Genomic DNA, 14,226 nt, shown 5'->3' with positions numbered 1-14,226 from the left:
ATTTCTTAGCTAATATCAGATGGTTTTGGTGGCTGCTTTATAATATAGTTTTAGACCAAGTACAGCTAGGCCACCTTCATTTGATTTTTTTTTTTCATTAGTTCCCTTGAAATTCTTGATGAAAATTTTCTAATTTAAAACAGATATCAAGTTGTCTTAAAAAACTACCACTAAAGTATGACATTTTACGTAGCTGATCTATTCATATTTCATTTTTGTTGGATGATTAAGAAGCATTAATAATTTCTTCACTTCAAGTTTTTGGTTGATATAACATTCAACAGTAGTAGATTGAATTGAGAATCCAAGATTAAGTAGTTTTTAAAATCTATTTGGGTCCCAGGTTATAGGATCAATTTGACTTTGGGCAAGTCATTTTGGCCACTAGGAGGTACATTGGATAGAGCAAGAAGACTTGACTAAAGACACTTACTAGCTGTGTGACCCTGCTTGCCTCAATTTTCTCATCTGTAAAATGGGCTGAAGAGGGAAATGGTAAATGACTCTGGTTTCTCTGCCAAGAAAACTCCAAACAGGATTACCAAGAGTTGGATACAACTGAAATGACTGAAGAACAATTACAAAAGTAATTTACATCTCTGGGCCTGGAAAAATGAGAGTTAATCTAGATGAAATCTAATGTCTCTTCCAATTCTTAAATGTATGATTTTAAAATTATCCTTCTCTGAAGCCTGTGTGTTTTATAATCCCATTAATGTTACAACAGTTATCCCTTCCACATTGTGATTTTCCCAATTGCAGTTTTGATGTATTGTGGGTCAGCATAAGAAAATGGGAAATTTTGGGAACTTTTGCGGAAGCTGTAGATGACATGTGAAGACCAGCAGACAACATGGAGCCTATGACCAAATAATCCAAATTTTATATTAAGGTACTGTAAATACCCCATAAAAGAAAAATAAAAAACTCAGACTTCATTGTTGGTATGAGAAGAGGGGCAAAAAATTTATGCAAATTGTCTGGATCAAGGGGACTCCATACGTCTAATTTCTGTGATTTGGAAAGGATACCTACAGTTTATTACCATATTAATTTAAATACAGATTGGCCTTAAATACAGGTAACATCAATTAGAGACCATACTCAAGTCTTTTGCAAACCTTCCATGGGAAGAGGAAGTTTACATTCAAACTACTGTGATATCATCCAATGAGGAACTGTTGAAAGCAAGCAGTTAGTAAAACATCCAGTCACTATTATATTCCTATAATTGCAAAGACTATGTGGTAGATTTTAATTATTTTAAAATGTAATTATTACATCAAAAATTAGTTTAACTTTCAAAAGTCCTATTATCTTTCATGAGACTTTTAAAAAACAAAATATGTTTTTTTCCCAGTGAATTAAGAAAATGCTTTGAAACTTTCTTCCAAAAAATTTGAAAATAATTAAAAAAAAAAAAAAAAAAAGTCAAATGAGGTAGAGGTCTAATAAAAGAAATATAAAAGAAATAAACTAATAAAGATGGACTTTAGAAAAGCCTAGTAGAAAAGTATGATCAGTAGAAAAGACAAAATGGGGAGTGTAGATTTTCTGAGAAAAGTAATCTGTCATTTCTGTACCAAATATATTGAAAAATTACATTTTGAGAGCTTTTTGCCTCAGCAGAAAAAAAAAAAAAAATTAGGCCCATGAGGGTATGTATGCATGTCACTAACTCAATAATATTATGTAAAATTCAAGCTGAATCAAGAACAGGACTTTCGTAGGTCTTCATCTCTGCTTACCAGCACTGGCCATGACTCAAGAATGATCTCTTTTGGAAGAGTTTAATCAACCCTTTCAAGAACTAAAACATGTTCTGAATTTCTGAAGGTCAAGAAAACACTTTAACCTTCTTTAACCCTCATCACTCAATTAAGGTTGTTCTGTAAACTTATCAATGATTTCTTAATTGCTCCATCCAAGATGATCTCTTAGTTTTTATCCTTCCTGACTTTACTGTTTTTGAATACTTTACCACCTTTCTCTCTTTTTTCTGGGTTTTGTGACCTCATTCTCCTTCTGCCCGTGTCTGCTCCTTCCATTTCAATCTTTTTTTATTGAGTTATCAACGTTATCATATACCCCAACTTGGAGATATACCCAAGGGTGTCTGAGCTGCCTTTTTTTTTTTTCTTCTAAAGTTTCTGATCATTTCTATTGTGTTTAATCATAATTTCTGGGCAAGTGATTCCCATATCTTTGGACCAGCTGGTGCTGCTGGGTGTCCTGGGGATTTCTCAAATTCAACATGTCCAAAACTACTCAGCATCTTTCTTCCAAACCCATCCCATGCCGAACTTTCAGCCACCCAGATCCATACTCTTGGGATTATCTTTCACTCCTAACTTTGTCTCTTCCCATTTATCTAGTCATATTTCTCTAGACTTGCCATTTCTATTTCCATAGTATATCATATCCAGATCCTGTAATCTCCTCACACATATACAACTTTAGTTTGAATTCTTATAATTTCTTTTCTGGATAATTGTAATACCATCCTAATTGGCTTCTGCTCAAGTGTCTCCTTGTTCCAGTTCTTCTATATAGCTGCTAAGTAATTTTTCTGTAAGTGAAAGTTTGACCATGTGACTCCTCTAGTCAAACTTCAGTGGTTCTCTCTTGATTCTCAGGGGAAAAAACTATAAATCCCTCTATAGGCATTTAAAGCCTTTAACCACAAAGATCTTTTATTGTACACATCTTCTCTTCTTGTGCCCTATGGTCTGGTCAAATTGGACTTTTCTCCATTCCTCACAAAGAGCTGCATCTGTCCCATGGAACTTCATCTCTCTCCAGACCTTTGAAATGTCTCTCCCCTGGGACAGGAATGAACTCTGCTTCCTCTTCATAGACTCTTCACTTTAAGACATAGCTAGCTACAGAACTCTTATCTACATGAACTTTTTCTTGAACCTTCCATCTGCATGGTCCCTCCTTCCCTATTTAACTTGTATTTGTTTTGTGTTTATTTTATATTTATTTTGTAGATGCTTATAGAGTTATACATTGTCTTGGTGCCCATCTGCCTCTCCCATTGGACATAAGCTTTTTTTTTTAAATAATAGCTTTTTATTTTCAAAATATATGCAAAGATAGTTTTCAACATTTACCCTTGCAAAACCTTGTGTTCCAAATTTCCCCTCCTCCCTCAGCCCCCTTCCCTAGACAGCAAGTAACCCAATATATGTTAAAACATGCATAATTCTTCTACATATATTTCCACAATTATCATGCTGCATAAGAAAAATCTTGTCAAAAAAAGAAAAAAAAAAGAGAAAGAAAAACAAGCAATCACACCAAAGGTAAAAACACTGTGTTGTGATCCATACTCAATCCCTGCAATCTTCTTTCTGGATGCAAATGGCTCTCTCCATCACAGCTAGCCTGAACTGGCCTGAATCACCTCATTATTGAAAAGAGCCATGTCTATCACACGTGATCATTGCATATTCTTTTTGTTGTGTACAATGATCTCCTGATTCTGCTCATTTCATTTGGCATCAGGTCATGTAAATCTCTCCAGGCCTCTCTGAAATCACCCTGCTGGTCGTTTCTTATAGAACAGTAATATTCTATAACATTCATATACCACAACTTATTCAGCCATTCTCCAGCTAATGGACATCCATTCAGTTTCTAGTTCTTTGCCTCTACAAAAATGGCTGTCACAAACATTTTTTGCACAGGCTATGTGCTTCTTAAAAGCAGATTTCATTTGTATCTCCAGAACCTAGCAGTGTTTTCAGTTTTACAAAAGCTGAAAATAGAACAAGATAAATACTTAATAAATACTTGTTAATTAATGCTCCCTCTTGAAATGGGGCTACAAGGTGGCACAGTGTATAGAGTGCCAGACCTGGAGTCAGAAACCTCATCTTCCTGAGTTCAAGTTTGACCTCAGACACTTCCTAGCTGTCTGACCTAGACAAGTCACTTTATCCTAATTATTTCCCTTATTTTCCTCATCTGTAAAATGAGCTAGAAAAGGAAATGGCAAAACACTCTAGTATCTTTGCTAAAAAAACCAAAAAAGCAAAAAAAAAAAAAAAAAAACCTCCAACACAACTAAACAACAATAGCTTCTTGCAATATTTATTGTTCATTACTTTATACTGTCCTATATCCTTAATTAGATTGGATAAACTTTGGGAGGCTTTGTACCTCTACATTCCATGCAGACTAAGTGTTTAATGAACGTTTGGCGTTTTTAAAAAAAATTAGTAGGTAAGATTAGGATGTAGATCTATTACAAGTTAGCATTAAACTATGGACTTTAGAAAATGAGAAATAAGGGTTTGATTTAAATCTAACCAAGTCTTAAAATTGCTTGAATAAGAATTCATGTTGTTTGTTATTTTTGGTCTAAATCATTGATTTGGGTTTCCTTGCAACATATTGATGTAATTACATGAGAGTTTAACTTTAGATTAATGTTCAGTCAGGATCCACTATATCTTTGCTTTTCTCACCATCTTTTACTTTTTTCATTGCCCTTGCCTGAAATATACTCTATGTGAAGCCTTGTGTGAAGAACAGAATACAGTTTGGTTAGAACTTAAAGAGTACAAAGGTAGGAGCAAGACCTAATAAAAGGTCCTTATGGGCTGTGATCTTAAAGACTTTACATTTTAAATCCTCCATCTGTCCATCTGCTTTCAAGCTTCCTCTTAGGTGTGACACCTTTTCTGATAACATTTCCTTGATCTCCTTAGCTAAAAGTTTTCAAAGAACACTGTATCCAGAGTTCTTCTTTACTTCTGTGACTCTCATTACACTCCTCTATGTACATAAAACCTTAAGGGTAATGGAAAGACTTTCTCCAATTGATAAATGGTCAAAGGATATGAACAGACAATTCTCAAAGAAATTGAAACTATTTCTAGCCATATGAAAAGATGCTCCAAGTCATTATTAATCAGAGAAATGCAAATTAAGACAACTCTGAGACACCATTACACACCTGTCAGATTGGCTAGAATGACAGGGAAAGATATGCGGAATGTTGGAGAGCATGTGGGAAAATTGGGGCACTGATACATTATTGGTGGAATTGTGAATACATTCAGCCATTCTGGAGAGCAATTTGGAACTATGCTCAAAAAGTTATCAAACTGTGCATAACCTTTGATCCAGCAGTATTACTACTGGGCTTATATCCCAAAGAGACCTGTATGTGCAAGAATGTTTGTGGCAGCCCTTTTTGTAGTGGCCAGAAACTGGAAACTGAGTGGATGCCCATCAATTGGAGAATGGCTGAGTAAATTGTGGTATATGAATATTATGGAATATTATTGTTCTGTAAGAAATGACCAACAGGATGATTTCAGAAAGGCCTAGAGAGACTTACATGAAGCGATGCTAAGTGAAATGAGCAGGACCAGGAGATCATTATATACTTCAATAACAATACTATATGATGATCAATTCTGATAGACGAGGCCCTCTCCAACAATGAGATGAACCAAATCAGTTCCAATAGAGCAGTAATGAACTGAACCATCTGCACCCAGCGAAAGAACTCTGGGAGTTGACTATGAACCACTACATAGAATTCCCAATCCCTCTATTTTTGTCTGCCTATATTTTTGATTTCCTTCACAGGCTAATTGTACACTGTTTCAAAGTCCAATTCTTTTCGTATAGCAAAATAACTGTATGGGCATGTATACATATATTGTATTTAACTTATACTTTAACATATTTAACATGTATTCGTCAACCTGCCATCTGGGGGAAGGGGTAGGGGGGAAGGAGGGGTAAAGTTGAAATAAAAGGTTTTACAATTGTCAATGCTGGAAAATTACCTATGCATAAATTTTTTATAAAAGATAAATAAAATTTTTAAAAAATTATAACACCTTTAAGACATTATAAAAAAAGAAAAAGAAAAATCACACTCTGAGCCTCCGTTTCTTAATCTGTAAAAGTGAAGGTAAATAATACCACCTGTATTATCTATCCAAAGGGTTATTATGAGACTCAAAGCATTATTTAAAAAAAAAAAAAAAAAAAAGGGTAATGGAATGGAAGTTCTCAGAAGTAAGATGGCCATTTTGATTTTTGTTTTTCTGGTTTGGATGAAATGCTGGGCAAGAAAAAAATAATTAATATGGATAGTTACATTCAAATTATACTTTACTTCCATGTTATTTGTGGTATGTTTTGTTCATTGAAATGATCAAGAATTTTTTTAGATGTAAGACTTCTAAGTACATTTATCAATATTCTAACAAATTTTTTTCTCATTTTAATTTTCTTCTCTACTAAAGTTTTAATTAAAATCTCATATAAACAATATCATTCCCTTCTCACAGAAGAGATTTGTTCATTTTATTTCCCAAATAAGATCACAAAGAGGCTTTATTCTAGAAATGGAAAATAACCAGATGGATATCTAGTCTACATCAAGACTATCCTATCTAGACTAGATAGATATTTAGTCCACGAATCTTGAAGTGGAGATAGTTATCTGTCAGAATTAAGGTCTGCACTAGTGAGAGTTGTGCTATATTGATAACTTAGAAGTTTAATCATCAAACTTTTCTTCAAGACACTAGTAAATCATGTGATAAACTGTATGTGAAAGTTTTTCATATTTAAAGCTATTTACAGATGATATCTTCAGAATTAGGGAGGTAACTTAAGAATAGTATATCATATTACAAGTACATCGAGTTAAGAATCTTGACTGCCTCAATTAGATCTTCATTCTAGTAATATGAATGCTTGAGATGCTTTAATTCTTCTTTTCTAGGCTATAGTCTTTAACACCGGTTGAAAAACAACTTATACATACACTGAAAAAGGAAAAAGCACAGTATTAGATCATCAGAAAGAGGAGATGTTATCTTAGTTTCTTACTAAAATGTCTTCACTGAATCAAATTGAAATGTTAGGCCTTCAGTTTATCTAGGTTCTACTTGAAAATTTTCCATTTGGAGAATTTGCTGTATTTTGTGCAAAACCATAGTTGGAAATATTGTCATTACTATATTCATATGCTAAGAAACTGTAAAACAATTTTTTTTAGCATTACATTTTTCTGGAAATATATTTCTTTTCCAATAAATTTGCATGTTTTCTTTTATCATATGAAAACTTTACATGAATGTATTTTTCTTTATGTCTCAGATTTTCTTTAAATTCAATGCTCAATTGTGATATCTAGTTTATCCTAGATGCCTAGTTTTACTTATTCTTTCCAACTTTTTTTTGTTATATTTTTATTTTTAATTGTCTGATTTTGCACATGCTTTGATTTTGTAAATCGTGTAAAAAACCTTTTAGAAGCAAACAGGGAGAATAAAAAGCATAAATTATATAATATATTGCTATATTAGTACTCCAATGTCTATTATATTTTTAAAAATTAGATGAGTTAAAGAATGCATGGTTGATTACAGATATTATATATATACATGACAGTGACATATATGTATACAATTATATTACTCTGCAATCAGTATATGTAGCTTCAAATAATCCTTTTAAAATATTGTTTGAAAAATTATATACATAAAGTTCTTAATTGTATATTTTCTAAAATTGGCTTAAATAATTTGGCAGTCATTCCGAATTATTTATTAAAACTAACATTGCTGACATCTGGGTTAGCTTTTCATAATTTTGAGAGTGGTTTTCTATACATGAAGGCTTTTTTCATGAATTTACATTTTGAAGCAATAGTAAATTGGCATTTCAAGGTTGTGTTGATTAAATAATAGTGAAGAGATACCAATCCTAAATGTTTTTACTCTTCTTTCTTGGAATGCAGCATCTGTTTAAAAAGATGACTACCTCCTGGAGTGATCGTTTACAGAACACAGCAGAGATGCCAGCTAACATGGACAGGCATGCACTGAAAAAGTATCGGAGAGAAGCCTATCACCGGTGAGTTTTTGGGTCCAGGCTAATTTATGTATTCTTACAGAAGGATTATTGATTACTAAGATTTCGGGTACTAGAGAATTTTATCATGCTTATTAAGGATGTAATTCCTAATTAACTATTTCTACCAAATCAATGACTGTCTTAAAAAAAAAAAGATTTAAAAAAAAGGTATTATTCTGTCTGCACAATTAGGATAATAATATGTGTTTGAATATTGTTTATAATTATGAACTTGACAAACAAAAAAGGAACATTTTACCATACAAAGAAGAGAAAAAAGAGAGGACCACATATAAAACAAAATATCTATTATAGTCTCTTTTCTTTAAAACATATTTCATATTTAATATATTAGTTCACATATCACTCTGCTTTTATACCCCCTTTTTCTGTTCTCTTTTATGTGTTTTAAAATTAATTTTAAAAATTAACACATTTATCTCTTCTCATCTCATGTGGGGGGAAAAATGGGAAAAATTTGAAAACAAATATGCATAGTCAAGCAAATCAAATGACCACACTGGCTATGTTTAGAAATGTCTCTCATTCTCCATAACACTTGTTTGGAGAGGTATCATTCTATGTCATCTGTGGCTCTCTGGAATCATGGTTGATCTTTGTGTTGTTTGGTGTTCTTAAATCTTTCAAAATTGTTTACAGCCTTATAGCATAAAATGTTCTCTTGATTCTTTTTACTTCACTCTGCATCATTTTATACATATCTTTTAAAATTTTTCTGATATTCTGTTGTTTTTTTTAAATGATTCATTATTTCTCTTTGAACTAGGAAAGATTATCTTCCCCCCCCTTTTTTTTTAATATCACTAACTCCTCTTCCCTTTTTAAAAAAACAAACAAAAAAACCAAACCCAAATCAAAAGCCTTCCCTCAGGACAAATAAATAGCCAAACAAATCACATATTAACTGTAATGGAAAATGTATGACTCCCTATACACTTTCTTTTTTTTTTTTATATTACCATTAAAATCCATCAGGGAGAACTAGACAGAGAAATTCTATTTAAAATAACTGTTGCATGTACAAAATTGGGATTTCACCTGCCGTGACATATAGGACCTCTGTGAATACAACTACAAACATTTTATACGAATAAAGACCTAAATTTTTGGAGAAATATTAATTGCTCATGGATAGGCTGTACTAGTATAATTAAGAATGTCACTGACAGTAGTTAATTAGGCATGTCTATCTTGTCAGTTCTTTCAGTACCGCAGAATGTGGTTCATCTGGACCAAGTGACTTAGAGACAGCTTCTGTCTCTTTAACTTGAGTATCAATTTTCTGTTAGTCATTTTTGTTCCGTCAGTTTCAGGGTAAAAGTTATTTTTCTTCATCAACAAGATGAAGCAAAATAAAAATTAAATAGCTCTTCTCTATGATTGGTTTTCATTGTCCCATCCATTCTAAACAAAAGTTTTAACCCTTTTTTGATCCATCTTTTTCTTCCAGTATGACTGGAAAAAAAAAACAAACAAACAAAAAACCCCAACAAATTTTTTTGTTGTCATTAACTTCTTTTACTAGCTTTGGCTCATTCTTTGCTTTAGTATTTTTATGCTATTTTTTTTTCTACAAGATTATTACTTGTTTTCATTTTCTGTTCCATGGTCTTTCTTAAATTTTTATTAGTTTATCACTAAGTTCTTTGTAAGACTGAATCACGGCTCAAGAGGAATATATTTCATTCAAAAGAAGAAAGGTAAAAGGAGTAGAATAGCATCTTTTGAAGAAGTCAGTATACTTTTCTTTTTGAAAGTAGATGAATTATTTATGCATTCGCAGAAGTCTCTTTTGCATTCTTCTTTTTCTTTGGAATTATTTCCTTTGTGTCTTTTGAGCATATTCTATCCATCCTCACCTGACTTCTCCAAAAGTATTTTGATCTATGCGATTTTGTCCCTCTTCTCAATCCATTGCTTTCCTAAAATCCATGATGCATGGCACACTGTGCCCAATTTTCCTTTCCTTCTCTATCATAAATTGTAAGATGGAGTGGTAATTTTCCCCCAAGGTTGCTGTAATTTCCACTCTATCATTCACTTCCTCCCTATTTATTTAGTGAGAATCAGATTCAGAATGAGTTTCTTTTTGTTGATTTTTCTTCCTTTTGAAGGATGAAATTATTATAAGGCAGGACAAGAAGTTATTTCCTACTTTGCCTTTGGCAGAGGGCCACTCAGATATCTAGATAATTCAAGTCTCCCATCACTTCTTTATCATGGCTCTCTGACTTGTGGTCTTTCTTAAACTCCTATGTCTTCTTTCTGTCCCAGGGGTCTTGCAATTTACTCCACTGACAAATCATTTCCTTTTCTCACTCCTTGGATCTTCACTTATGTACTTTCTGTCATGCTTTCCCTCCTGACTTCTTCAAAAGATGCTATTCTACTCCTTTTACCTTTCTTCTTTTGAATAAAATATATTCCTCTTGATCCCTGATTCAGTCTTACAAAGAACTTGGTGATAAACTAATAAAAATTTCTTCATTATGTTAGAACATTTAGATGCTCTTGTTTGCCCAAATGTTTGTATGATGCTTGAAGTTATGGGATTTACTACTGGCTCTTTTCTTGGCTTTTGTCTTCTGTGAATTTTTGAGCCTTGGTTGTTATTCTTACTTTTTTGAAGCTATTCCCTATTGGATTTAGCTTTGGAAAAATATATTCTTCACCACCATCCCCTTCTTTTCCACCCCCCTTCTTTTTTAGTTTAAACCTCTTGTTGATAGCGAATTTTTGGTAGAAGCATTGTTTTTTATTGGTCATTTTGTTGTGTAATGACCCTATATGAATCATCAGACCATCTGCAGCAGCAGTTTCTTTCAGTGTCCTTCAGTGTCTTCTCTAATTTGTATATTTTAAAAAATTGCTTTTAAAAAAGAAAAAAAGGGAAGATTTCAGAGTTTCTGGAATGTTCCTTTTCTTTATCTGGTCGATTTCTTTTAATTTAATGAATTAGTAATACTAACAGGGACACATCCCTTATCTCTCTCTTATGGCTAATGATATACATTTCTCTTACCAGGCATACTTGATTTTTTTGTGTGTGTGTGGCTAGCTGCACAGTAATGAACAGCCATCTTTTTAAAAATTTCATGTTATATATAAAAATTACTAGTGAATTGTGAAAGATACATTCCACATCAACTGCTAATGGGGTGTGCTATACTTTTAAGTATAATAAAACTGTTTTCTGATTCATGTGGCATTAGCATTAGCTAAAATCAACCTTATCAGAAAGTTCATGCAACACTTTTTGATTAGTTGAAAAGACACTTGTCAAATACATTATTACTAGCCTTTGCTAGGTGTTTTTCATCTTTAACCAGAAATCTGTTAGCCCTTTGCTATATGCCATGTTAGAAAAATCTGTTCTCGGATTTTTAGCTAGCTTTCCAAATTATTATTATTATTATTATTATTATTTGCATTCCTTACCTACATAAACCTGTGCTTCTGTGGTCTTCAATTTTTCTTATTGAAAATTTCATAGTCATTGGCAAAACTTTTTAGGTTCTTGTAGTAGATCACACCAAGTGGTGGATAGTACCTGTTTATTTCAGTAAGTCTTGGCTAATTCTCATTTATGCTTTAGAAAATAATAGATCTCCCTTACTGTTAGTAGAAATAGCTGTCTCTTTATTCTTAAGCTGGCAATTACCATTACTGCTCTTCCTTTCTTTTAGTTTTAGTAGATAATCTCTTTGCAGATAACCTTAATTATAACATTCTTGGAAGGACAAACATTTTCTTTATCCTCAGGGCATCCAGCTTTCTTCTCTTCAAGAAAAGCCTTAAATATGCTATTAGGCTCATTTGAACAATCTTCCTTTTCCTTTTTTTTTTTTTTTTTTTTTTTTTTCTGAGTTAATATGCTAACGTTTTCAGCTGTTATGATAAGGCTTAGGTCTCTTCTTCTCAATTTAAATAGATACCTTTCTCCCCCCTCCTCATTATTGATTGAAGCCTTAGAGTTATTTCCTTTAAGAGCCTCTTTCTTTCTAATTGGTTGGTTATTGATCATCATTCTTGAAGAAGACCAAAAGTAGTATCACTCTTTTAGAGTTGTGTGTCCTGTTGTTGACTGATCAGACCAATAAGAGCTTAGAATGCTCCGCCACAAGTCAGACACAAGTAGTCCCTATAGGGGCAGCTAGGTGGCACAGTGGATAGTGCACCAGCCCTGAAGTCAGGAGGACCTGAATTCCTAGCTGTGCGACCCTAGGCAAGTCACTTAACCCCAATTGCCTTAAGGGAAAACCCCAAATAATCCCTACAAACAGTTGGGAGAGATTCCTCAACTGCACATCTCACATTTTCTTTGGGCTAATCCAATTTTGCTTTGCTAATAGAGCACAGCATCTTCTCTGATAAGGTCATGCCAAGTGGGCAGTCCTATGCCAATGTTTTCCATATCATACAATCAATTTTAAAGCTCTTAAAGAGGGACCTTAAGAGTCTTTGTATTACTTTTTCTGAGCACCTTGTGAGTTCTTGCCCTATGTGAGTTCTCTGTAAAATAATCCTTTTGGCAAGTGTACATTTGATATCTGAACAATGTGGCCAGCCCTATAGAGTTGCTCTCTCTGCAGTAGAGTTGGAATGCTTGACAGTTTAATTTGAGACAGGACCTCAGTGTCTGGTGTCATGTCCTGCCAGGTAAACTTCAGAATCTTTCTAGGACAGTTCACATGGAAGCAATTCCTGGCATGGCATTGGTAGACTGTCCAGGTTTCACAGGCCTACAATAATGAGGTCAGCACAACAGCTCTCTCTGCAGATCTTTAGTTTGGTTGTCAGACCTCTTCTCTCTCACTTTCCTTCTGAGCTTCCCCAACACTGAGCTAGCTCTGGCAGTGTGTGTCAACCATATTATCAAAGTGTCCATTTCTGGAAGTATATGCCAAGGTAAATAAACTTAACCTCAGCATTCAAAAATCCATTTGCTATAACTGATGGTTCCACATATGGATGGTGTGGTGCTGGCTGATGGAATACCCATATTTTCTTGGTGGTGTTAGGCCAGAATTAGTATAAGCAGCAGAAAATCAATCCATACTTTTGCATCTTGGCTTCAGAGACTGCATTGAGTATAATCATCTGCAAACAAAAAATCATGCACTAACACTCCCTCCACTTTAGTTTTGGTTTGTAGCCTTTTCAAGTTGAAGAATTTACTATTGATTCCATATTTGCCCTCATTGAAGGCATTTGACAACATAGCTGAAAACATTCTAAAAAGCATGGAAGCAAGCACATAGCCTTATTTTACTGATTGTTTATTATCTAGAACCTGGGCAAGCATTTTCTTATGAAACTGATATATAATACTGATTAATTTTTCTAGGCAACCAATTTTTGAGATAATTTTCCATAAGCCTTCATGATTAACAGTGTCATAGGCCTTGGGCACATCAATAAACATTGTTTTTAGAGCTCTGTTCTACTCCTGTCATTTCTCATGGATTTGTTAGGCAGCAAATACCCATAACATTTGTTCCTTGGCCCTTTTTGAAGCCACACTGGTTCTCAAGGGAAGGATTAGCCTATTAAGGAGGATTTTGGCAAAAATCTTGCCAGCAATAAGCAAGAGAAAGAACTCTCCATCCTCATCCCTCCTTGTGTATTTCCTTTACCTTTATCTCTAGGGCTCTATCCATTGAACCATCTAGCTATCCCTTCCTTTAGCTTTAAAGAGATGGACAATGGAGGGATCCTCAAACTCTCTCTGTGGAGAGGTAGTCTTTGAGGATGCTTTCTCTTCTCTTCTGGAATGGAGATTGGTTTACACAGATAAGTCATTTGACTGGCAGAAATACACACTCAGTATAAATCATTATGTAGTGTCTTCTCTTCTCCATAATGGTTGATATTTCTGGTTATTTCTTGTGAATGTTTTTACTTTCATCGGAATCTCCTGTTAAAAAATGTTTATAGCTAGTTATCAGGTCAAAATGCCTCATCCATGTCGCTCAAATTCCTTTACTACTTCTCAGTAAAACTTTATGGCTATAGTCATTTCTTCTATAAAATCAATCTTTTTATCCGTGTTTTACCCATTTCCTTTACCACCAATACATTCATCAATTTGCTTAACCCATTTATTCCTCCATTTACCTTTTCTCTTCTACCTTGCCTTATTTCTTTATCTACTGTTTTATTCAAGAGTCTATCTATTCAGGTTATATTCCTTACTATTCCTTTATCTTCTTAATTTTCTTTTATCTTTTATATGTAGTCAACTTAGAAACTGAGGTCCACTCCTTTTCCCAAAGCTTTATTCTCTGGAAGTTAGAAGATATATTCTTG

General features: G+C 33.6%; 1 protein-coding gene across 4 annotated transcripts in view; it reads left to right on the top strand.

Annotated features, from left to right (window-relative positions):
* The window catches only part of NT5C2 (5'-nucleotidase, cytosolic II), a 115,494-nt gene that overhangs the window by 17,904 nt on the left and 83,364 nt on the right, over nucleotides 1–14,226 (top strand). For all 4 annotated transcript variants that reach the window (XM_074295481.1, XM_074295480.1, XM_074295479.1 and 1 more), the window contains exon 2: nucleotides 7,781–7,896. In XM_074295481.1, the coding sequence (XP_074151582.1) occupies nucleotides 7,796–7,896 (101 nt within the window). In that variant the 5' untranslated portion in view covers nucleotides 7,781–7,795. The remainder of the gene's footprint in view (nucleotides 1–7,780; nucleotides 7,897–14,226) is intronic.

Source organism: Sminthopsis crassicaudata, chromosome 2, assembly GCF_048593235.1.
Source record: "Sminthopsis crassicaudata isolate SCR6 chromosome 2, ASM4859323v1, whole genome shotgun sequence".
Classification (NCBI taxonomy): Eukaryota; Metazoa; Chordata; class Mammalia; order Dasyuromorphia; family Dasyuridae; genus Sminthopsis; species Sminthopsis crassicaudata.
Note: the sequence above shows the minus strand (reverse complement) of the source record. Positions and strands in the feature narration are given on the sequence as shown.